Raw genomic sequence first — 23,419 nt, 5'->3', positions numbered from 1 at the left:
GCATGATACTTCTTTTTAATCAATACAGTATATATGGAGCTTTTGTTATACATTACTTACAGTGAATTAGCTTAAGCTCTATGCTGGATTTTACTTTATTTTACCTTTCTTAATGTAGGAGATGGCGTCCTCTCTGCGCCGCAAACCCACACTTTCCCATTGGGAGCTGCGGTCCAGATAGTGAGTAGCAATGAGTGGCAGTGTGATGCTAGCCAGGTTCTGCTCCACACAGCCTCTGGGCATCCGGATCAGCGCCGCAAGTGAGTCCTTATTGATAGAGTTATCAATACTGTCGGCCAGCAAATTACCTAAACAAATACACAGATTAAATATTCAATGTACCAGGTCGAGCTGGATAGTTACTAATCAGTATGCTAATTAAAATGTTACCTCTGACATTGACAAATGTTTCTGGAACTGAGTTAGGAACCACTGATCTCAGCTTAGCTTTATCCACCTGAATCAGCTGATTTCCATCTGAGGACCAAACATACACATGCACACACACACGTGCACACACACACGTGCACACACACACACACACGCAAAATAAACATATCGCTTATTTATCAATCTGGATTTTAATTGATTTATTCCTTATACACTGACTAGTGACTTTACATAAAATTTAGTATTGCCTTTTGGGCAATCTAAATTAGTTTATGCATGATTTAACACACTGGCACTCTTTCACCCTTTTTTGTGATCTGAGACTCTGTAAATGTTTATCCGTGCTGTAGAGAAAATCCTTAAGGAAGCAAGTACAGTATGTCTTTTTTAAATCACTATGTGTTTGTGTGTGTGTGTGTGTGTGTGTGTGTGTGTGTGTGTGCAATTTATAGAAGACTTCATTATCCATATGTCCGTTATCCAAAACTTGCTGCTACAAATGCAAAGCAGCCGCGCCCATGCTTGTTAAATTAATGTTAGGCAACTCCCCTCCCGGAAGCATGACCAGACACTTAATGGGCAGCATAACCTTAATAATGAATAAAAGACACATTGATTACAAACTCAACCAGGGAATGTTCGTATTAAACAAACAGCAGGCTAATAAATGTCTATGTAATAAACCCAGTTATGGGAACATGACAAATTCTTTCCATACTTCCTATTTCCTGTGTTTAAACAGTCACAATAAAATCACTAGTAGACTCAATTAACATGTGCAGCTAATTTAGAGTCACAGAAATCAGCACAACAGCTTTAGCAAGTTTAGCCACTAGTTGTAAACATTTTCTCTATATCCTTTCTTTTTTTCCTGTCCATATGTAGCTCTGGTTTTAAATTGTAGTTGATTCTTTAGTTGTACTTTAGTTTGAAAGATTTGCTATTCTACTAAAAACTCGAAATATCTCCCCTCTGTAACTGCACGTCGTAGGGCCTCTGGTTTCACAGTTTGTTGGCGGTATGAGAGCAGTCCCATCTGATTGGTTGATCCTTAATTTATTTATTATTTAACCAAGAGAAGCCAAGTTTACCCTGGCTTCCTGTTGCATGCTTTGGACAAATTACAGATTGATGACACTATAAAGACAGCTTTATCTGATTGTTTAACCTTTTGATTTTTTTTTTTTTTAGACAGGGTAGCCAACTCAGCCTGCCTTCCCTTCAGACATGACAAGTACAGTCAGAAAACCTGGGAAAGCCTGGCTTTCCATCGCTTTCCAGACCAAAAATGTCACTAAATTATATAGAGTTTTGTCAACATGGCTACTGTATATGAAAACCAACTCATTCATAAACAATCTTAAAATGTCCATCTAACTGGTATTTCTCATCCTACACATGTGTCATGCACACTCGGAACCCGACCGGCACTAGGACCCGGAAGTTAAGCGGTCGCGAACCAGGAAGTATAAATGAGGTAAACAAACCATAGCACCTCGCTCAGTTATTGAGTCTCGCCGATGCTACGTTGGAATCCTTCACCGAACTGTGAGTACTCACCTTCTTGGTTTAATTTTCTGATCGAGTGTGTATTTATAGGATGCGAGTTAGATTGTGTCTTTCCCTTACTCCCCATTTGTGAGAGTCCTTAGACTAAAAAGCGTGATTCCCCTGCCTACTCGTGTTCTTCCGCGTTTGGGTTTACCATTCACGCTACAAAGGGCTAACCGCTAAAGCTTTGTCTTCTGGTCATCCCAGGTTAGTTCTTGACAACATGTGAGTAAAAATAAAATCAGTGTGTCTGGTTGGAATTATTCGGTGAGTCCATGTCTATTCTTGATCCTAATTAAATCAAGGCAACAGGACATCTTCTTACTTCTATCTCCTTTATCAGCAGGGTTCAACACAAAACTCCTCACATCCATCTTCTGAACGCCCTCCACCTGCAATCACACATACACACTATCCTCATATATCATAAACATTATTTAAATGTATCTTAAATTTAATTCATTCAATAAATAAAACCATAATCAAGCTGTACCACCACACGGAGGTTTTTGCGGATTGCATCCTGTCCTATGAAGCTACTCGACACAGCAGTGACCTGCAGGGGGAGCTCTCCTGCTCGAAGCGGGATTACGGTGTAGGGGATGAGTACAGAGGAGCGAGCTCGCACCAACACCTCCTGCTTATGATCCTCAGTAAATGCCACACTGCATACGTCCTGTGTTTTTGCAAGAACCACCAACACCTGCAAGAATGCACATGGTAGTAGTATCTGTTGATAAAAATCATCCACACTGAATAAAGAGATGCACTAAAACATAAGGAAACATCAGAAAGTGACCTTCATGTTCACGTTCATGTAGTTGTGCAGCACAGCCCTGACTTCCACATGCTCGTTTCTGGCTGCAGTGCGAGGAAGACGGAGGTCGATAAAGAAAGACTTCCAGGCTCGAATGTTGAATGGATCAGCCACACAAAAACCTGAAGGAGCACAAAATCTTATTTCAACATTGAAATGGGAGCATATATAATTTATGTTTTTTTAGTACACTTTTTGATGTACATACTAATTATTTCTAAAAAGCCTCAAACAACTGGACACAGGAGAGTTTGACAAATATAGGACAAAGGACAGAGGAAGAGAGCTACAGATATAAATACAATCCAAGCAAATTACCTGTCTTAGATGATGTACTAACACCCAAAATCCCCCACTGAGTAATGCTGTCAGGGAGCACAGACTCCACTGGGGCAACAGCCAATCTGAAAAAAGGCAGATTGGGGGATTATTCGAACATCATACGTAGAGAAGAGATGAACCCTGTGATCTGCTGGTAGTGCCACAAGGCAAGGGTTGACACCCTAATGCACCTGGAACATACGCACCCTATCAAAGGAGTCAGAAAACAGCTCCCAGAAAACCAACCCCTGCCCTTTAAGCGTATTGGCATGGAAGTGAGTATGTATCCTGGGTTGTGTTGGGGTATGCGTCTCTTTACCCCGAAGCCAATCTGCTACATAAAGAGACCTCTAGGACAACTGCAGGAGACCTGGTGCTGCTTTTCAGCCACGTGAGACTGCCAAAGGAGGTGTACTCCATTCATGAAGAAATTGATGTGATAGATGTCTATCAATTGTTGCACGTCAAACACATCCAAATGTCAGTGTACCACCCACAAACGAACGAGCTGGTAGAGCACTTTAATAAAACCCTGAAGTTGCGGTGAGTAGAAGATGACAGTGGCTGAAACTGGTACAAACTGCACCACACTTACCACGAACCCAAACCCGTGTGTAATTCCTTACCTTCCTGGAGTTAATCCAGAGAGTTTTGTGTTCTGGATGCACGACCTGCAAATTAGCTCTCCCTGTCTCGTCTTAGTAGCCTCAGACTTTACCGAAAGGCCAAAACGACAAGATAAAATGCAGAGAAGAAGTCTACACCAGAGGCCAACTGCCTCCTAAACTTCTTCATCCTTAGCCTTGGCCAGCCTGGTCCCTACTGCCCATTACTGTAAATAGAGGTTTTTACTTTTTGGTCATGCGCCCATTGGGATTGGTCAGTATATTTATGGGGTTTGTTTGTTGATAATGGTGGACCTTTTTGAGTTTAGGACAATCAGTGGTTAGGGGAAAATAGGTATGGATTTTGGATGTGGATTTTATAGTAGCAGTTAGCAGACAGGGTGCTACAGTATGTATGCATGTGATGAATTAGATAGAATGTAATAAAATAGACTATTACTTTTGAGAAGAAATGTCTGTCTGTTACAAGGCCTGTACACCTGCACTGTGTGAGAGAGACTTTTTAATTAAAGTAAATTACAATACAATAATTTTGTGTAAATTTTTTGTAAATTCCAAAATTACCATGAAATTAAATGAATACAGTGAATTTCAGTGAACACAAAATAGGATAGTTATCATGAAAATCTAGCTCACCCATCTGCCTCTGGTGCTGCAGGCAGTGTGACATCAGTCCACAGCCAGGATTCTAAAAACTTGGTGCGAACATAAATGTCATCCAGGTCATAGTCCTCATCATCATCCTCATCATCATACTCCTCCTCTAAGGATGGTGGTGCCTGCGAAATGACTCTTTCCTCAACACGTGGATGGATATTTGGTTGGGAAGCAGATAAAAGAAGATATTCTGAAAAATGCATCCACATACAGTCCAGAATTACAGAAGACTCTATATCCTCAACATTTCGAGGTGCATAATGAAACGGGCTATACCACAGAAAAGTTTTAAAAGATAATTTTTTTATAGATGATCATAGATTACTGATCTGTTATATTATTTATCTTGGAAAAATGTGAAAATGAATAATGAATTCATTAATCTTTTTAATCTACCTCGACGACTGCCCAGTAAAATTTTTTGACGTCTCCTTGTCTGAGGTACAATGAGTGGTGAAGTGGTGGTTGGGGGTGGAGTGATGATGCCCAGCTCTTCACCCCTGTACTTCGAGCAGCACACAAGAAAAGCCTTCACGCAGCTCCAGACCTCAGTGATGTAAAGAGCTCGGCGGCGACATGTGTACGGCATGGGGATCTCCCTCATACCATCAGAGCAGCAGCGCTGTAGTAACTGGTCAGAAGAATAGGATTTCTCTGATCACACACACACACACACACACACACACACACACACACACACACACAAAAAAAAAAGTCATCATTATTTGGTCAAATCTTATCATCTTTAGTCTCTATTTTATCATTATAGTCTTGACTTCATTTTCTTGCTTGAATGCTGGTATTTCAATTCACACATACCAAATGTGTGAATTCTCTTTTCCCATTCTCATCAACAAATAGAAGAACTTTTACAAGCCATTTAATTTTTAAACCAAACCTCCCCCTACACCGCTCAGCTAAAGAGTGCTTTATTTTGGGGGTTAAATAATGAAAAGCAAAATGTCCTCATTTAAAAACCTTTTTTTTTTAAAAGATTTTTGAGACTTGAAGTTTCATTAACGATTGATACACTAGCCCTGCTATATGAGTAAAGCACTTTCTTACCGAGCTGGTCTCTGAGACGCAGTTGTTCAGCAGAACGCTTCCTCCTGGACTTCCAGTGACATGGTTTGTCTAACCAAAAAACATACACAATACAAGAATCTTTAAAATAAAACCCTATATTAATCACATATTACAAATGACTAATTACTACTTTCAAATTGTAATTTGACTACATTACCGATTATTACATGCAAAAAGTAATCAGATTACCAATTAGATTACTTTGAAAACATTGCCACTGCATGTGCCTGTGATGGGCTCAACCTGTCGTCGCTCCTCGCTTACTCCGTAGGCTCCCTACATAGGCACCCTCCCTTCTGCAGGTGTGCGAAGCTGGCAGGTCGTGTTGGCTGGCGATAATTAATCTTAATGGATCTCGTGTTAAAAATCCTCCCCTTTTTCCTTCCTCCCTCCTTTAACCCTTCTCCTTCCCCGTTTTTTCTAAATAGAATTACCCTTTTCCCGTAAGGCCTCACCTCGCCTTGTGTGTCTGTGTTGCCACCCATGCAAAAAGAACGAACCTGTTATAACATAAAATGTAAAAACTACAAAGCTGCCCGACGATTGATTAAAGCGCATGTCCGTTAACTGATACTAAATTCATGACATCACTACATTATAATGAAAAGTAATTCGATTACAGTAATGCATTGCACAGTAACGTTATACCCAACTTAGAATATTACCATATATTAATCCTCAATAATTATTAGTAGATTGGCACAGTATATCAAAACAAAGTTCACAGTATCCAGGCCATGTAGCTGGATATTTTTAAAAACTGAGATTTTTCTACTTTTTAAATATATTTGTCCACATGAAAATGCAAACCTATGGGGTCTGCGTCTTTGGGGTTTTATATTTAGCAGCAGTGAGCTTTGTAGTACATTGAGGCACAAGTCATCTGTGCACAAAATATCCTCATGAACAAAGCTGTCATCAAATCAAGGAGACTAGCACACCGACAATGACATCATAGGCACACAAGGTGACATCACAACAGGCCAAAATCTCTGTTTCCGCTGTCCACACCACACCACTGAAAATGAAGATTGGGAAGTTCCCTTTCAAAGGCTACACTCGATGCTGCATGAAAACGCTATGGGAACATCTTGTCATGTTGCCGGTTGTGAAGCATGTGTGTAACAAACATGCCAAATTTTTGGCTTTTATAACCTCGGTCAGGTGACGTCATCTGATAGGACGCACTTGCAGGTTATAAATAGGAGTGAACCGGAAACATTCCTCAGATTCTTGTCTTCACCTAGTTGTGAGCGTGTGTGTCTAACCAGCAAAATAAGTGTTTAACTCACCAATAATGGCAGAGTTTTAAACGAGATATCCCTCCGTGTGTATAATCCATATCGGAGGGCGATCTCTACACTTTACTGCTTCGATTAAGTGCTACGCGCGCGCCTAGCATTCCGAGCCGCCACGCATTCCTGGGGCTTAAACTCGTGCATCCGGCAGAGCAGTGAGAGACGGATTTAAAAACTCCTTTCTTTCGCGTTCTCATCGGATCGGGAAATCCCTCTGTCCGCTCTCAAGCGCGCGCTGCGCTTCTTGTGAATGGGCAAGGATAAACATCCTCTCTTGCTTCCGCAGAGATGGTAATAGCTTCTAAGCACTTAAAAATAAATAAATAAAAATAAAAACATAGACGTCAGGAGGCGGGGGCGGAGACTCAACAACGCTCTCTCCCCTTTTCTTAGCAATCTCCATATGAGTTAACCCTTTCATGGAGTAAGCTGTATTCATCCCGTGTTTTCCTGCAATCAACTTATTTAATTATTTAAATATAATTGAGGTAGAAACGCGGAGTTATATGATGACACCCAGATAGAAGAGACGCTTCCAGGCTATCTCTCTTCTGGGACATCATCCTTCCTGAAAAGCTATTATTTCCTTTCAAGCTGTGTCGACTTTTTATCTTCCCTGGAGGGAAAAGCTTTTCAGGCAGCAGGTCAGGTTGGCGCATTGCACACCATGGCGGTTTTGCACGCCTACCAGGCTGACCTGCTAAGAGACTTGAGTACTGGCGAGGCTCTGCAAGGTAAGGCGTATTGGATTTACGCCGGGCCACAGACTTGTCTCTTCATGCAACAAAGCAGACGGCTTGTGCTATCGGCCATTTTATGGCTGCTATGGTCTCCGCGGAGAGGCACTTGTGGTTGAATCTCAGGGGCATTAAGGAGAAGAATCGTGTATTCCTCCTCGATGCCCCATCTCGCCTCCCGGCCTACTTGGCGATGTCGTTAACTCGGTCGCCACTAGGTTCATGAGGCGAAGTTATATAACAAGCCTTCGGGAAATTCCTTCCCCGCCTTGCTCAAGAGTCGGGACTGTCGGCCACCCAGTCTCGACCGGGTCTGACTGTTGCGAGGCATGAAACACACAAGGAGAGTGTTTTTGAGCTGGGCACCCCCTTGCAAGATTGGGGTGCGTCACGCAATCCGCCTCAAAAGAGGTCAGACTGGCATATTGTCTTCACAAAGAAGCCCTGAGGTTCATGTGCCCAGGACTGTGGGGGGTGGCCCCCCAATGGGGAGAGGCACGCAGAATTCCTTTTAAAGAATAAAGTGATCTCCCTGGCACCCCCAGGAGGTTGGTGTTCTTGCTCCGCCACCACTGGTGTTTCGGGCAACTCCAGTCTCCAATAAAATGTTAGTTCTTCGGGTTTTTCCTGCCGTGTTTCAGGATGCCGAACATCTAACATCCCCCCCGTTTAACCAAGCCGCTGAGCTTTGCCCCTTTCTGAGAAACTGGCAGCGTGGAAGCTACTGCCAAGTATATCTCCTTGGGCACTAAGCACTGTACAGAGAAACTACAGGATTCAGTTCTCACATCACCCTCCGCGTTTCAATGGCGTGGTCTCCACTTCCATGAAACCGGAAAGTGCAAAAGGAATGGGGGGCTGCGTCCAATTTTTTAGATTTTGCGGGCTTTACCGCTATCTAAAAATAAATCAATGGAAATATTGCCACAACACAGAAGGTTCCTGAGGTTCGCGTTCAGGAGCGAAGCTTACCAGTATCGGGTCCTTCCATTTGGTCTAGCTTTTTCACCCGCACATACACAAAATACATGGATGTAGTTCTGGCTCTTTCGACTCCAGAGCATCCGTATTGAATTACATGACTGGCTGGCCCAGTCTCAGTAGCTAGCGCTTCGACATCAGCATGTCGTTCTAGCCAATCTTTGTTTCCTAGGATTGAGATCCAATGCCGTGAAAGCATGCTCTTTCCTGTTTAGAGGACAACATTTTTGGGTGTCACATGGAATTTAAGCGTAAGCGGGCACAGCTGTCTCCCGCTCGTGTCGAATCCATTCTCAACACCGTCAAGGAAATCAAGCTAGACCAGAAAGTGACCATCACTTTCAGAGATCTTGGCTCTCATGGCAGCTGTATCCACGGTGACACCTTTGGACCTTCTGCACATGAGAGCATTTCAGTTGTGGCTAAGAACCAGGGGATTTTACTCTAGGGCCAATCCCCAATAAGGGCTACGCGCCAGGTGCTTCGTACCCTTCCTATGTGGTTAAGACCCCGGTTTCTGACTCTGGGTCCCACTCTAAGTTCGTCTTGTCGTCGCAGATGCTAACGACAGACGCTTCCCTCATGGGCTGGTCTTAAATGACCGTCCAGCCCAAGGGAGCTGGAGAGGCCATCTTTTTGCGCGGCACATCAATTGCCTTAAAATCATGGCTCTATTTCAGGACCTAAAGCACTTCCTCCAGCAGTTGAGACTACCATGTCCTAGTGCGGGTGGACAACACTATGGCAGTCTCACATATTAATCGCCAGGGCGGACTGTGCTCGCGCCGCTAAATAGCTAGCGCACCAGATTCCTGTCCCTCAGGGCGATTTACATTCTGGGAAAATTTCATGTAGCGTAGGTGGACCTCTTTGCCTCGCAAGATCAGCAAATGTCCCCTTTACTACTCTCTGACTCTAAGTCAAGCTGGTCTTCCAGCCAGCGTAATTAAGACTATTCTAAGTACTAGGACTGCCTCCCCTCAAATAGAATGTATTTGAAAGTTGGTGCATGACGAAGCAGGTAGACCCAGTCCACTGCCGAATTGTTTCAGTGCTGGAGTTTCTGCAGAAAAAAATTGTCCTCTGGCTTGTGCCCCTTGTTGAACCACTAGAGTCAGCGCCTCAGGTTTCTGACCCTTAAGATGTTTTTTCTAAATGGTGTTACCTCTCTAAGAGGATCGGACAGCTATTGCCCTCTCAAGTTCAAATTCAAATTTTATTTGTCACATACACAGTCATACACAGTACGATATGCAGTGAAATGCTTAGGCAACTGCTCATGACCTAAAATAAAGACTAATATGAGAATTAAAATATAGGGTACATAAAACTAGGAAATAATAAAATAAAATATAAAACTAAAGTAAAAAAATAAAATAAAATAAAATAAATGAATAACTGTACAGCAAAAATACACAATATAGAAAATATTTGAAGAATGTATAATGAAATATAAAACAATAAGAGCAGCTGAACGGGCAGGTATATTTATGTAATTTTTGTATGGAATGGTAGTTGTAATGGTAATGTAATGTCCACTGTTTGTGCAATTCACATATTTATAGTGACTAGTGCCGTGCAAAAAATGCTTAAAAAGTGATTAATGTAAAGTGACTTGTGACTTGTGATCACCAGGTGTAGTTGTGCAGTGGCCACTAGTGTAAATGAATGTCCAGAATGTCCAGTGTATGTGTGTAAAGACCATATGGGTGTCAGTACTGTGTGGTGGTGTGATTGAGAGACCTTATCGCCTGTGGGAAGAAGCTCCTCCTCAGTCTCTCTGTGTTGGTCTTCAGGGAGCGGAATCGCTTTCCTGACCTCAACAGAGAGAACAGTCCATTGTTGGAATGGCTGAGGTCCTTCACAATCTTCCTGGCCTTGGTCCAGCACCGCCTGCTGTAGATTGAGTGCAGGTCAGGGAGCTCGGTGCGGATGATGCGCTCAGCTGATCGCACCACCCTCTGTAGAGCTCGTCTGTCCTGCATGGTGCTGTTCCCGAACCAGGTTGAGATGTTTCCCGTCAGGATGCTCTCTATGGTGCAGGAGTAAAAGTTCCTGAGCACCTTGGAGGGCAGTCGGAAGTCTCTCAAGCGTCTGAGGTGGTAGAGATGCTGCCGGGCCTTTTTCACCACGGTGTTGATGTGACAGGACCATGACAGGTCCTGCGTGATGTGAACACAGAGGTATTTGAAACTGTCCACTCTCTCCACTGGGCTCTTGTTGATGACGGGGGTCTGGTAGTTCCTCTCCTGCTTAGTGCTGAAGTCCACTATCAGCTCCTTTGTCTTACTGACGTTTAGAAGGAGGTTGTTCCTCTGGCACCAGTTCTCCAGATTCCTAATCTCCTTTAGGTAGGCTGTCTCGTTGTTATCAGAGATCAGGCCCACCACGACGGTGTCGTCAGCAAACTTAATGATGGTGGTGGAGCTGGTAGTGGCCACACAGTCATATGTGTACAAAGAGTACAGCAGGGGGCTCAGAACACACCCCTGGGGGGCTTCAGTGCTGAGAGTGATGGAGGCTGAGACATGTCCGCCCATCCTTACTTCCTGTGGTCTGCCAGTTAGGAAGTTGGAGATCCACTGACACATAGATGAGCTGAGTCCCAGGTGCTCCAGCTTGGTGGTGAGTGTGTAGAGAATTATGGTATTGAATGCAGAGCTGTAGTCGATGAAGAGCATTTTAACATAATTCCCCCTCCGAGTGTCCAGGTGAGTGAGAGATGTGTGGAGTAGATGAGAGATGTCTCTGACCAGGCGTTCAAAGCACTTCATCACTACTGAGGTGAGGGCTACAGGGCGATAGTCATTGAGGGAAGCAGGATGAGGTTTCTTTGGGACAGGAACAATGATGGACTCTTTGAAGCATGTGGGGATCACCGACTGAGATAAAGAGAGGTTGAATATCTCAGTGAACACAGGTGCTAGCTGGTCTGCGCAGGCTCTCAGAATACGGCCTGAGATGCCGTCTGGTCCTGCTGCTTTCCTGGTGTTCACTCTCTTGAAGGCTCTCCTCACGTCATGCTTTGTGATGATGAACCCGCTTCCGGTGCTCCTGTAGCGCTGCTTCGCCTCTTTCACCGCCTTCCGGACACTGTATGACGCAGCCTTATATGGTTCCATGTCCCCCGACGCGAGTCCCGTGTTGTAGGCAGTGGTGCGAGATCTCAGTGCGTCGCGGATGGTTTTATCCACCCACGGCTTCTGGTTGGGAAACGTTTTAATAGTCTTTTTCTCCATGGTATCGTCCGCTAGTTTCCCAGTGAATCCCACAACTGCTTCCGTAAACACGCTGACGTCATCATCGGAGCTGTTTCGGAACATGTCCCAGTCTGCGTCATCGAGTGCGTCCCGCCACAATAAGCGCAGCGTCCCGGTGTTGTGTTTGTTGCTGTGTGAGTGCCTCATGCAGCTCGCATAAGGCAGTGTCCGTGTCCGCTTGTGGTGGAATATTAATGGCGCTGATTATGACCGATGTAAACTCTCGAGGTAGATAAAAAGGACGACACATGATGGACAGTAGTTCCAGATTTGGTGTGCAGGAGCGTGTGAGAGGAACAACGCTCGCGCTGTTGCACCAGCTGCTGTTCACCATTAAACACACGCCGCCTCCTTCTTGACTTCCCCGAGTCCCGCGTCCTGTCCATGCGGTGAACCGAGAAGAACTCGGCCGGCTGGATGGCGTGGTCCGGCACCGCTGGGTTCAGCCATGTCTCGGTGAAGCAGAGGAGATTGCAGTCCCGAATGTCTCTCTGGAACTTTATCCTGGCCCTGAGGTCATCGAGCTTGTTTTCCAGTGACTGGACGTTGGCGAGCAGGATGCTAGGCAGAGGTGTGCGGTGTGCACGGGCTCTCAGCCTGTTCCTGACGCCGGCTCATTTCCCTCGAGGCCGCCGCTTCGCGTCGCGTCCTTTGTTTTCCCTCAGGATCTCACTCGGCCAGCTCGGATCCGGGGTTAAAAACTTCGAATTGTGAGTACATTGTATACCAATAGAAACAAGAGTGTCTCTATCATAACCAATGTACTCCACGGTGGTAATTTTGCCGATTTACAAACGCTGAAAACTAACTTAAAAAACAAAAACAAAGAAAAGGTGGTCGGAGCAGTCGTGACGGCAGCCGACCTCACCGGCGCCATCTTGGTTATCTCCTATGAGGCACGTGGGCTCACTTCGCCTCTAGGAATCAGGGCTCATTCAACCAGGGGAATCGCCTCATCAATTGCACTAGCAAGAGATATTCCCTTGCAGCAAGTATGTGACGGGGAGGGTTGGTCCTCTCCGCACACATTTGCCAACATGCACCTATTGTTTTGAAGCCTTCTCTCCCCTGCCTTTACAGCTTCGGAGCAGGAGAGACTTCACTCACTGTGTCCAGTTCGTGCTTTTCAGATTTACGTCCACCGCATCAGCCAGTGGCGTAAGTCAGAGCAGCTTTTACATGTTTTGAAGCCGCAAGCGGCGTGAGAGATGCTATTGCCCTCTTCTATGAGGCGCGTGGGCTCACTTCGCCTCTAGGAATCAGGGTTCATTCAACCAGGGAAATCGCCTCATCAATTGCCCTAGCAAGAGGTATTCCCTTGCAGCAAGTCTGTGACGCGGAGGGTTGGTCCTCTCCGCACACATTTTCCAATATGCATCCTATTGTTTTGAAGCCTTCTGTCCTCCGCCTTTACAGCTTCGGAGCAGGAAAGACTTTACTTACTTTGTCCAGTCATGCTCTTCAGATTTATGTCCACCGCATCAGCTAGTGGCGTAAGTCAGAGCAGCTTTTACATGATCTGGGGCCGCAACGGGGGGTGGCCCCCACTACACTGGGCTATTGCCCTCTCCTATGAGGCGCGTGGGCTCACTTCGCCTCTAGGAATCAGGGCTCATTCAACCAGGGGGATCGCCTCATCTATTGCACTAGCAAGAGGTATTCCCCTGCAGCAAGTGTGTGACACGGAGGGTTGTCCTCTCCGCACACATTTATTACATTTATAGTTTGGATGTTCATGCTACTCCGGGCCCACGGGTCTTCGAGTCAGCTACCCAGACATAGTTCTGAGACCTTCTCGGCCTTGTGCGCACACGCTACACAACCTTGGAGTCCAGACACTTGCAGTGCGGCGGCGTTGGCACTCTCGTTCCCATAGAGTGTAGCCTTTGAAAGGGAACGTCTCGGGTTACTTTGCTGTAACCCTGTTCACTGAAAAGGCGGGAATGAGATGCTGCGTCCCAATGCCGCACTGCCTATGTGACCGGACGTCCGTTCAGACAAATCAATCTGAGGAATATTTCCAGTTCACTCCTATTTATAACCTGCAGGTTCGTCCTATCAGATGACGTCACCTGACCGAGGTTATAAAAGCCAAAAATTTGGCGTGTTTGGTACACACATGCTTCACAACCGGCAACATGACAAGATGTTCCCATAGCGTTTTCACGCAGCATCTCGTTCCCGCCTTTTCAGGGAACAGGGTTACAGGAAAGTAACCCGAGACGATCTTCACTTTGGAAGGAGTTCAACAACCAAAACTGCGTTCGCATGTGGACGAAAAGACAAGACTGCAGATAAAAATCTCTGTTTCAAAAATACCTGGCTACATGTGGACATGGCGTAATTCACTTAATTATTTAATAGGAAAATATTATCACACCTTTACCTTCACCAGTAAGAGTCCATTTTTATTTATTTTCCTCCCAGTGTTATGCATCTACTTCATCAACCACAGGCTCAAAAGATGAGTTTACTACAGTGGAACCTCAGATTGCATGTTACCTGGTTTGCGAGCATTCCGCCAGATGAGCAAATTTTTTTTATTATTTCTGACTTGAAGAACGAACAAGTCTTGATATAGTACATAAGTATCATTGGGTATCATGTAGCGCGCATGCGCTTTTTGTTTTACTGCATAGTGTCACGTGATCACAACTGAGGCAATAGTTATTATCTCTCTCGATGATGAAAATACCTTGTCTTTCATCAGTTGCTACACTGAAGCTGGACTGAAAATGTAGGCCTGCATCCAAGAACACACCCATGCTGTTTTTGCCTCCTCCTGGAGAGCAGCCCAAGTCCCCCTTTCCGAGAGTGTCCCAAATCTGCTGGTACACAACTGGATTAGTGCAAGAATCATAATTTAGTTTTACATCAGCGTTTCACTTTAGTGCACACATAACGTCACCTTTCTCTGCGTCAGGCGGCTCTTACTGAGCAGGAAAATGGAGTTGTCCACCGCGACCAGGCTGACCTTTGCTCCGGGGTCACCTCTAACTTGAAAAGAAAAGCTGTCGCCTGGAGAATACGAGCTCTTTACGTCACCTCTAAATGGTTCAAGTTTGAGCTAAAACATTCATCATGACAATTAGTTATCAATTACTCCTGCAAATAGCAAACATCAAAAGCAAACTGACTCACTGATCCAACACAATGGCTCTCCACGTCCACCGAAACGGAATCGGCCACCACCTCCACGCTATGGTCCCATGGTAATACGTAGTACGCTACAAATCGGAACGCAGGCAGCATCTCTGATGTCACTTTTAGGGGAATGTTGGTCACTTCATGTCCTCCAATGCTTACCCTGTCTGCACGAATTATTCTCCCCTTATTCAACACCTGGAGCATGCATAGAAAAGTGTAAACAATATTTTTAAAATGGACAACTATATGAACATACTTCATACCATCAAATTAAATTGCAATCATGAGACATTATACATGACTTTAGTGATCTTAAGCTGCAATATTAACAGGAGCAATGTGCACAAATGAAGATTAAAAGGGAATCCAGCTTTTATGACAAACCACACAGTGTGAGTGAAACCCCCTAACTGTGACAAGGGCGATTGTGATGCTTGTTGAGTAGTATTGTAGATGTAAATGCTTTGTACATTCTACCAATACGTGTCAACCCAGCTAACAAACCATGTGACTTACAATGTAGGAAACATGCTGGATGTAGCTTCGTTCTCTTTGTGAGAAGGTGCTCAGGTGCAGTTTAAAGTTTAAGGTCTGTCCAGCTTTCACAGTGTTTGAGTCTAAGGTGATGTAAAGCTGATTAATCCGGTCAGAATTAAAAGGCGAGTACGGTTCCACGAACCATTCAGCCTTTGTCTGCTGTTCCTGCTTCAAGTCTGGGATTACTGTCTCTGCCTGAAATCACAATTCACAGGTTGGCATGTCTCGACTACAGGCGCAATTTTCTACAACGATATTCAAGACACAGTATTGTTTAATACATACAGTAGTACATTTTAATATATAGTTTATGGAAAGATTTTGTATCATAATATCTGACTCACTATTAATGTGACAGAGTTCATGTCAGAAGGCATGTTAAGAGACGCTCTGATGGTGCCACTGTGGACCGTGATTGGAGAGGGCAGGAATGTTATTTGAACAGGAACGTTTGGAGCTGGGGAACCATCATGATGGCTTACTGTAACCTGAGACCCAAAACACAAACAATTACAAGAATTTATGACACAAATCCAACTCACTTTTATTTACTAAGTACTATATATATGTCGTACTATATTACCATCATTTCAAATGGTAAGCCTGATTTATAAAACCTTGGCGTTTCCTTGATAGTGAGCAGGTAGGGTGCCAAAACTATTTTGATGCCCGTCTTCTCTGCATCCACGAGATCACTTCCTGAGGATGAAAATGATTCATTATATTTTAGTGCAAAAACTTGCTTTGTGTTACAGAGTACAGCTCTCTATATACTGTACCATTTTTTTGAAAAATTATCTGAAAGATACAGTGGAACCTTGGATTACGAGCATAATTCTTTATTATGAATTCTGTTATATGAATATTCTCAAAGGAAATAATAGAAACTTAAATTATTCGTTCCACAGCCCCAAAAAATACATACAAAAATATAAAGTAAAAATGAAACAAATTAATCTGCACTTTAACTTTAAAAACAGGTAAAAATAAATTCTGACAGATAAGTGTTTCTGTTTGTGCGTGCAGTCGCTGTGTTTGTGTGTGTGTGTGTGTGTGTGTGTCAAGATAATGTAAGGAGCCCCTCCCCTCTCCCTCTTCTCGTAACACAGTTACCCTTCCTCCACTCTATTCAAATACACACACGCACACAATGGAAACACTGTTTTATCGGAAAAAATAAACAAGAAATCTCTCTAATGACACTCGATTGAGCGACACACTAATGGAATCACTGATGTAAAATAAAAAAAATTAACCTGCACTTTATCTTTGAAAAGAATTGCAACAGAGCAGTGTTTCTGTGTAGAGCAGAGAAAAAGAGTGTGTGTGTCTGTGAAGGCAAAAGTAGGTGGGGTCTGTGTGTGTGTGTGACACAAAGAGCAGGCTGATACAGAGAGAGAAAATAAATCTTTACCCTCTCTAATTAGACTTGCTTTTGCTTTACACACACGCTGTACACACACGCATACAGACACAAAATAAAAGATATTTTATGCAGGTCACAGTGTTATAGTAAACAGTACACGCATGCACGGATGTTGATTATACCAGTAATAGACGCACACTAAGACCCAGCAGGTGTGTGTCTGTGTGTCTGCGATTACCCACAATTCCGCAGCGCAAGAGAGAGAAAAAAACGTTGGCTCAGTTGTGATCACGTGACACTCGGCGTCAAAACAAGAAACGCATGCATGATGCATGATACTCTGTACTCGTAAACCAAGACTTGTTCGTTTTCCAAGTCAAAATTTATTACAAAAATTTGCAATCCGAGGTTTCACTGCATTGATCTGCAACAAAGATATCCTAAGGTACCTGAGCTAGTCAAGACAGAAGCTCTGACGTATATAGATGAGCCCACTAGGCTGTTGATATTAGGGTATGCATCCTTAAGCTCAGCTATGGTCAGAGTGGCGATCCCACCATCCAGCTGCAACCAGTCATAAACAGAAGTGTGTTTGATAGACAGTAAAAATATACTAGATTGGATTCATTTATTAAAACAGTTCTGGCTTCAGGTAGAGTCAGACATTAGTAGATCCAGAGCCAATTTTAAGAGCACTGGATGGGACTTCCATAGATATTTCACTCACATTTTTTACTTGCTTCATAGATGGGAGTCTAACTTTTTGTCCATTTCTTTCTACCCCAAACACCACGTACGCTACCCCTTCCACCTTCTCACCATACACATATCTAAGAAAAGATTACATAGTGTAATGATATTACTGACTAATGAATATATGATGACACAACAAACTCTAATCTGTACATATATTGTAAATGAGCAACAGTAGACCTGATTGAACAAGGCACATGTATAAGATGGTACTGACCTGGCATGTATTTCCACATTCAACTCCTGATCTTCCAAACTGAAGTGGGTCTGTTTTGGTATTAGTGTAACATTAAATGCTGGTAGCACTGGAATCAATAAAATAACTGTAAGAATGAGGTTTTAACACCCAGACTCCTGAAATGTACTGCCATGCTTAAGTATTCCCCCATAAACATTTTGAAAATACACTGCCTGGCCAAAAACAAGTCATCATGTAGATTTAACTAATGAAATATACACAATGCAAAGTGCTTAAAGAACTTAAGGGATTGGGACAAAGGAATATGGAGCCTTAAAAAAACACTTATCAGTGAGCCTAATTGGACAAAAAGGCTTTATTTTGCTAGAGGTCATAAAAAATGAACTGTGAAGCATTGGGAAAAGGTTGTGTGGTCTGATCATTCCAGTTTTGCCCTGTTCCAGAGTAATGTGGGGAATCGGGGAAAGAAGGGAGACAGATGACCCATGCTCAGTGCCTATAATATATAGGAAATGCATCCGGAAAGTATTCACAGCACTTCACTTTTTGTTACAGCCTATACAGGCTGTATGTTACAGCCTTATTTGAAAATGGATTTAATTCATTATTTGTCTACATCATTATTCTTAAAATAATACCTTATAATGACAGCATGAAAGATGTTTGTTTGAAATCTTTGCAAATTTATTAAAAATAAAAAGGAGAGAGAAGAACCTTCCAGAAGAACAACCATCTCTGCAGCACTCCACCAATTAGGCCTGCATGGTAGAATGGCCAGACAAAAGCCACTCCTCAGTAAAAGGCACATGAATTTACTATAGGTGGACTCTAATCCCTTTTTTGGATTAGCTTAGATTGAGCTTCTTGGTCAATGTCTGCTTGACTTTGGTCTCAATATCTAGGTCCATGGCAGCAATTAGACAGCAAGATGGCATAATAGTGTTGGATGGCATAGGAGAACTGTTGTGAGAGAGCGTCTGACTTGGTGTTTGTAGAGCCTGGTTGGTAGGACAAGAAAAAGTAAAATCTGGAGAAAAATAGTGCCCATTAAGCCTGACAGGCATTGAGCCTCTTGGCATTATGTAGATACTCAAGAAACGAAAGCTCGGTTCCCTCCAGCCAGTGCCTCCTTTCCTCCAAAGCTAACTTAAAGGCCAGAAGCTTTCGGTCACCTATGTCATGTTCCTCTTGGCCGAGGATAGGCAACGGGGGTAGAACAAGCAGGGGTACAGTTTGTAGTCCTGTTGGGACCTCTGGGAAAAGATCTCTCCAACACTGGTGCTGGAAGCATCAACCTCTACTGGATAGGTCAGAAATAATGAGAATGGGGGCTGAGGTGAACTTTTTTTTTGAGGTTGACAAAAAAAATTTGGACAAAAGCGCATCTTGGAGGAAATCCGAGACGTTAGGGGGGTGATGAAAGAAATATATCCCCTAATAAAACGACAGTAAAAATTGGCAATGCCCAGGAACCATTGGAGGTCTTATCACAAGCCTGGGGTTAGCCAATTGGAGACCTCCTGAACCTTAGCTGGTTCCACTTCAATTTTTTTATTTTATTTTTTCCCGGCCTGTCAGTATCACAGATAACACATAGCAGAGTGTATGTGTAGCTGTTCTATCATCATTCACAGCCATTTTATTTATTTTTTTAATTTATTTAGTTTGTTTCCCATATTATAACAGACAAGACCGGGGGACCAAAAAAAGAGAAGAGAGAGTAAAAAAAAAAAAAAGAATAAAAATAAATAAACAAACAAACATTTAAGGAAAAAAAAAAGGGAAAAGAGAAAAAAAAAAAAAGGAGGGGGGTGGGAGGGGTGAGAGAATACAGTCAGAATTCGCTTCCGCACCTGCCGAAGAAAAAGAGAAAAAACAACAGAAGACACAACAGCAGAGAAACCGCAGCCACAACCAACACCTGCACGACTCGCGGCAAACCACAAATCCCAAAACCTGTTGATTAATAAAATATTTTTAAATAAACATTTTTTTTTTAAGCAACAGCAAAGGCAGTGTGTGTGTGAGCACCTGTTTGTACACCAGTGTGAACGTTTGTGTGCACACCTGTGTGTGTGAGCGCGCTTGTGTTCATAGGGCTCCTCCATGTAAATGTTTAATAGTGTGTGTGGGGGACCACAGTCCCGTCCCGCGAGGCATGGAGCAGATACGGCGGAGACACGGGTCCCAGACATCCAGAGGCCCCCCAGAGCACAGGAGTCTCAGGAAAACCACCGCAGGGACAGCCCCCCCACCCCGAAAGGGGCAGCGGAGAGCCCAGAGGGGTGTCATCTAGCAGCCCCATCTTAAAACTCACATGTTTTCCCTGGCATTTAAACCAACATGACATGTTGTTTTTACATATTGTTTTACAATTTATTACAAATAATCTTTTATTTTTGTATTATTTTATTTTTATTTATTTATTTTATTATAATTATTATTATTATTATTATTCATTATTTTATTAGATTACAATGTTATTTTATTATTTATGTGAAGCACTTTGGGGCATTCATGTTGTTAAAGTGCTATACAAATAAAGATGAGTTGAGTTGAGTTGAGCCCCAGTGCAGACGCCCCAGGGGGCCGTGGTGACAGGACCGCAGGCTCCGCCGGTGGACGTCCACTCCGAGGCAGTCCGGTCCCTGGGTCCAGAGATCCCAGGGCCCCCCCCATCCACCAGCCGGTGCCCAGCCAAGCCAGGAAAGCCAGATCCCGCCCAGCGACCGCCGCGAGTGAGCCAGCGCTCACCCAAGCGCCCCGCCCCGGAGCGAGAAACCAACAACCCACCAGCGGCTGGGGGCACCCCACAGCTGTGTGTGGTGGCAGAGCAGGGGGGACACATGTAGACACACAAAAATAGACAGTATACACACTCACACTCCCCATATACCCACTTCCCTCCGCCGTGGGGACAGAAAGACCCCCCCCGGTCCCCGCAGCAGCGGAAAGGACCACCAGCCCAGACCCCAACTGAACGGCCAGCTCCTCCTCTCAGCCCCTGGCCCTGGACCGCGGATAGAGAACGGGGGTGTGGAAAAAAGGAAGACCCCCGCTTCGCTCCTCCCGCTCTTATGCAGTGTTGGTGTGTGTTGTTCTAAAGTGCTTTAAAACAAGGGAGGGGCAAGACACTAACCACCCTCCGGCAGCTCGTGTCAGCTCTGCCCCTCCCAAGAACCCTAAATGTCTACGTGTCACTTAAAATTGGGAAGTGGGCACTGGCACCAGAGGTAAGGCTGATTAAACAGCCCGCCCTCTGGACGCCATTCAGTGTGCCCACCCCCAAGGCCCTATATGTATGTGTAACATGACACTAAGTAATGAGAGTGTCTAAGATGTGATATAAAATTGAGATGCAGGTGGTCACAAGGAGACAGGGAAGGAAAACCTCCCCTGCATCCCAGCAACACCCCTGCACCCCTAAGCCCTACCTGTATGGTGTTGTGATGGAGCGGGAAGAGGGAAGAATCGGGGATGGGGAGAAAATAATCAGAGGGGGCAAGTACCCCCCCCTTGGGACCAGCTCCCCTACTGACCCCCATAGGCACCCCTGTTGCCCAAAAAAAACCGCCCAGGGCCGAGGGCCCAGGCCCATCCAAACCAGGGCCCATGGCAGCGGCCCCACCGGCCACCGCAGAGCCCGGGGCAGCCCACCAGGCCCCACAACAGAAGGGAAGAAGAAGGGAAAAAAAAGTGCAAAGAGGACACTTGCAGATGGTAGAAACACACCCACCAGCTGAAGAGGCCCCCCAGCTCCACCGATGCGTCGAAGGTCCCCGCCCAGGGCCGGGCACCAGGGCAAGCACCAAGCCACATTCTGGCAGCACACCCGCCAGGACCCAGGCCCCCCAGGCCCAGCCGAAACCCCAGCCCAGAGGTAGAGCGCCCCCAGGACCCCAACCCCCCCCCCCGGACCTATCTCGGAGCGGTACGGCCACCAGGCCGGCAACCTACGTCCGCCGACACGGGCCTCCCCAGCAGCGCCGCGTGCGGACGGTAGGGGGGGGGGGGAATTATAATAAATAAATAAATAATAAAAAAAAAACACCGCCCAGGAGCCACCCGCGCCCCCTCCAGGCCAGGACCGCAGCCCCAGCGCGGAACCCCCCAAGAAACCCACCCCCCGAGAACGCCTAGACGCCCCAGGCCAGCATGCCCCCCGCCGCATCAGCAACCAGGACCAAAACCGGACAGAACTGCGGCCCCCAGCCACACTAGGTAATGGAGCCGATCAAAGGAGCCCAGGGGATTGATCTAATGTGGCAGCAGATGCCGTGTCAAGACTAATATAGTCTAACAAACGATCTCTATATTGGTTGATATTAAGATTATTTCTATTTTTCCAGTTCATGAGGACAGTTTTCTTAGCAATGCATAAGGCGGTGAAAGCCATGTGGATTGTGTTGACCTCTGTAGTGACACCCTCTAGGTCACCTAACAAGCAAACTGAAGGAGAGGCTAGAATGGAACATTTAAGACACTTTGATAAGTCTTCACAAATCTCATACCAGAATTTCTGAACAGGTGGACAGAACCATAGAGCATGTATGTAATTGTCAGGTGTGTTGTTTTGGCAGTGTGAGCAGTTGTTAGAAGCTGTAAGACCCATCCGGAACATCCGATGACCTGTGTAGTGCACTCTATGCAGAATTTTGTATTGTATTAATTGCTGGTTCCACTTCTAGCCTTGAGGGGGATATAACAAAACCCAGGAAGGTGGTGGATGTTGTGTGACACTCACTTTTCTGCCTTGACGTAAAGATTGTTCTCTAAGAGTCTCTGTAAAACTTGATGAATGTGGTGACAGTGCTCCTTCAAACCACAAGAGAAAATTAGAATATCGTTCAAATAGACAAACACAATTCAGGAGCACATCATTGATAAGGGCCTGGAAGAGGGCTGGGTCGTTAGTCAGTCTGAACGGGACCCCAAGGTATTCATAATGCCAGGTCAGGGTTTTGAAAGCAGTCTTCCACTCGTCGCCCTCCTGAATTTGGATGAGATGGTTTTCATTGCATAGATACAACTTAGATATGTAGATATGTTGGCTCCCTAGAGAAGCTTAAAGGCAGTGGCCATGAGCAGTAAAGGGTAACAATTCCTGATCATAACTAACTCAATAATCAATACAGGGATTAAGAAATCCATAATTTTTTTTGACGAAAAAGAATCCCGCCCCTGCCAGGAAGGAGGATAAATGGATAATTTCATAATGGCTTGAGCCTTGTTGAAGGCCTGTTTGAGATCGTGGTATTTGGTGGGAGATGTCCGGAGTTACAGCAGGCGTAGCGAGAACGGAGGATCGAGGGAACACTAAGAGAAGACATGACATGGAACATGAAGGGCTTTGACCTGTGATGATGTGCTTAGTCCGTGCTTAGTGTGTGGGCCATGAAGCGGAAAGCCTAGACTTTAAATAATAACCAGGCGAATCTTCTCAGTGTAATTCCCCAAGACTCTTGGAAGGGTTGAAAGGGTTTGGCGCGAGATAGCTGGCAGGGGGCTCCCATCTAGGGGCTAAACAGCAAGCAGAGGTTCCACAGGCACACAAGGGACCTTTAGCGTCCTGGCTGTAGGAGCACTGATCAGGTTATGGTCAGAGGCGAAGTCAATAAGTGCCTCAACTGGGTTAGCTTGGATACCTATGATTAGAGTTGCAGAGAGTAAGGGGTGTGGTTCTGGGAGTTTAT

At 44.8% G+C, this 23,419-nt stretch overlaps 2 protein-coding genes across 2 annotated transcripts in view; both read right to left on the bottom strand.

Moving 5' to 3' along the window:
- LOC128518710 (sialoadhesin-like) overlaps window positions 1-23,419 on the bottom strand; it is a 1,187,000-nt gene that overhangs the window by 577,667 nt on the left and 585,914 nt on the right. The gene's annotated exons all lie outside the window — the stretch shown is intronic.
- Window positions 1-23,419, bottom strand: part of c3b.2 (complement component c3b, tandem duplicate 2) — a 36,467-nt gene that overhangs the window by 8,230 nt on the left and 4,818 nt on the right. The window contains exons 10-27 of the mRNA XM_053491668.1: window positions 17,745-17,832; window positions 17,502-17,604; window positions 17,224-17,338; window positions 15,992-16,107; window positions 15,753-15,896; window positions 15,388-15,603; window positions 14,866-15,066; window positions 14,633-14,791; window positions 14,420-14,549; window positions 5,428-5,496; window positions 4,759-5,016; window positions 4,342-4,552; window positions 3,077-3,162; window positions 2,741-2,880; window positions 2,435-2,644; window positions 2,267-2,333; window positions 391-477; window positions 105-308 (exon numbers count right to left, since the gene is read on the bottom strand). Of these exons, the coding sequence (XP_053347643.1) occupies window positions 105-308; window positions 391-477; window positions 2,267-2,333; window positions 2,435-2,644; window positions 2,741-2,880; window positions 3,077-3,162; window positions 4,342-4,552; window positions 4,759-5,016; window positions 5,428-5,496; window positions 14,420-14,549; window positions 14,633-14,791; window positions 14,866-15,066; window positions 15,388-15,603; window positions 15,753-15,896; window positions 15,992-16,107; window positions 17,224-17,338; window positions 17,502-17,604; window positions 17,745-17,832 (2,604 nt within the window). The remainder of the gene's footprint in view (window positions 1-104; window positions 309-390; window positions 478-2,266; window positions 2,334-2,434; window positions 2,645-2,740; window positions 2,881-3,076; window positions 3,163-4,341; window positions 4,553-4,758; window positions 5,017-5,427; window positions 5,497-14,419; window positions 14,550-14,632; window positions 14,792-14,865; window positions 15,067-15,387; window positions 15,604-15,752; window positions 15,897-15,991; window positions 16,108-17,223; window positions 17,339-17,501; window positions 17,605-17,744; window positions 17,833-23,419) is intronic.

The sequence above is a fragment of the Clarias gariepinus genome, chromosome 3 (genome assembly GCF_024256425.1).
Source record: "Clarias gariepinus isolate MV-2021 ecotype Netherlands chromosome 3, CGAR_prim_01v2, whole genome shotgun sequence".
Taxonomy (NCBI): Eukaryota; Metazoa; Chordata; class Actinopteri; order Siluriformes; family Clariidae; genus Clarias; species Clarias gariepinus.
This window is presented reverse-complemented; position numbering and strand designations above follow the sequence as displayed.